A 675-nucleotide genomic window follows, 5' to 3' on the forward strand; every position below is an offset into this window, starting at 1 on the left:
GGCGCGATGCTGGTAGGTGAGACCCCTCTGCCCAGCCCCTGGCTCCCTCCATCTCGACAGGGAGATGCTGACGGTGCCCAAGGGGTGACACAGGGTGCTGAGCACCCCGCGCTGTGCCTCCAGCAGTCAGGACCAGCACAGCTTTATGGATGCTGCTTCCACCCCACCCCAGCCCAGGACCGCAGCGCTGCCAGGACTCACTATTCGCTGCTCTGCATCAGCTCGATCAAGTCGGTGAAGAGCACGTCCCGGTTGCGCTCACAGAAGCCATTCACGTCGTAGGAGACCTGGGGGCAGGAGGGGAGCTCAGCCCCGTGCCGCCATGGCCAGGGCCGTGGGGTGGGGGTGCGGGCCATAGGGTGCCGGTGCCGGTGCCAGTGCCGTACCTTGCCCGCGTAGTGGTGGATGACAAAGCCCGAGCTCCAGCCGTTGAAGTGCTCGTGGGTGCCCACGGCCGCCTGCAGCTTCTGCAGCAGGGTCTGGTCGGCGCCCTCGCCGGTGGCGTGCATGGTGGCACAGACGTCATCCAGGACGCTCATGATCCCGGGGGGGTTCTGGGAGAGGGAGAGGGAAGCTGTGGGTGTCCAAAGGCTGGGGGAAGGGCCCGATCCTGTACCTCAGGTGCCCTGCACTGGGCAAAGCTGCTTGGCACTGGAACGCAGCTGAAGTGGGGGA

General features: G+C 66.4%; 1 protein-coding gene across 1 annotated transcript in view; it reads right to left on the reverse strand.

The window, feature by feature from the left end:
• Positions 1-675, reverse strand: part of LOC104494941 (unconventional myosin-If-like) — a gene marked incomplete at both ends in the record, with an annotated part of 7,301 nt that overhangs the window by 4,304 nt on the left and 2,322 nt on the right. Inside the window, 2 exons of the mRNA XM_010137849.1 lie at positions 202-287; positions 387-554. Of these exons, the coding sequence (XP_010136151.1) occupies positions 202-287; positions 387-554 (254 nt within the window). The remainder of the gene's footprint in view (positions 1-201; positions 288-386; positions 555-675) is intronic.

This window comes from Buceros rhinoceros, unplaced genomic scaffold (genome assembly GCF_000710305.1).
Source record: "Buceros rhinoceros silvestris isolate BGI_N320 unplaced genomic scaffold, ASM71030v1 scaffold20740, whole genome shotgun sequence".
NCBI lineage: Eukaryota > Metazoa > Chordata > Aves > Bucerotiformes > Bucerotidae > Buceros > Buceros rhinoceros.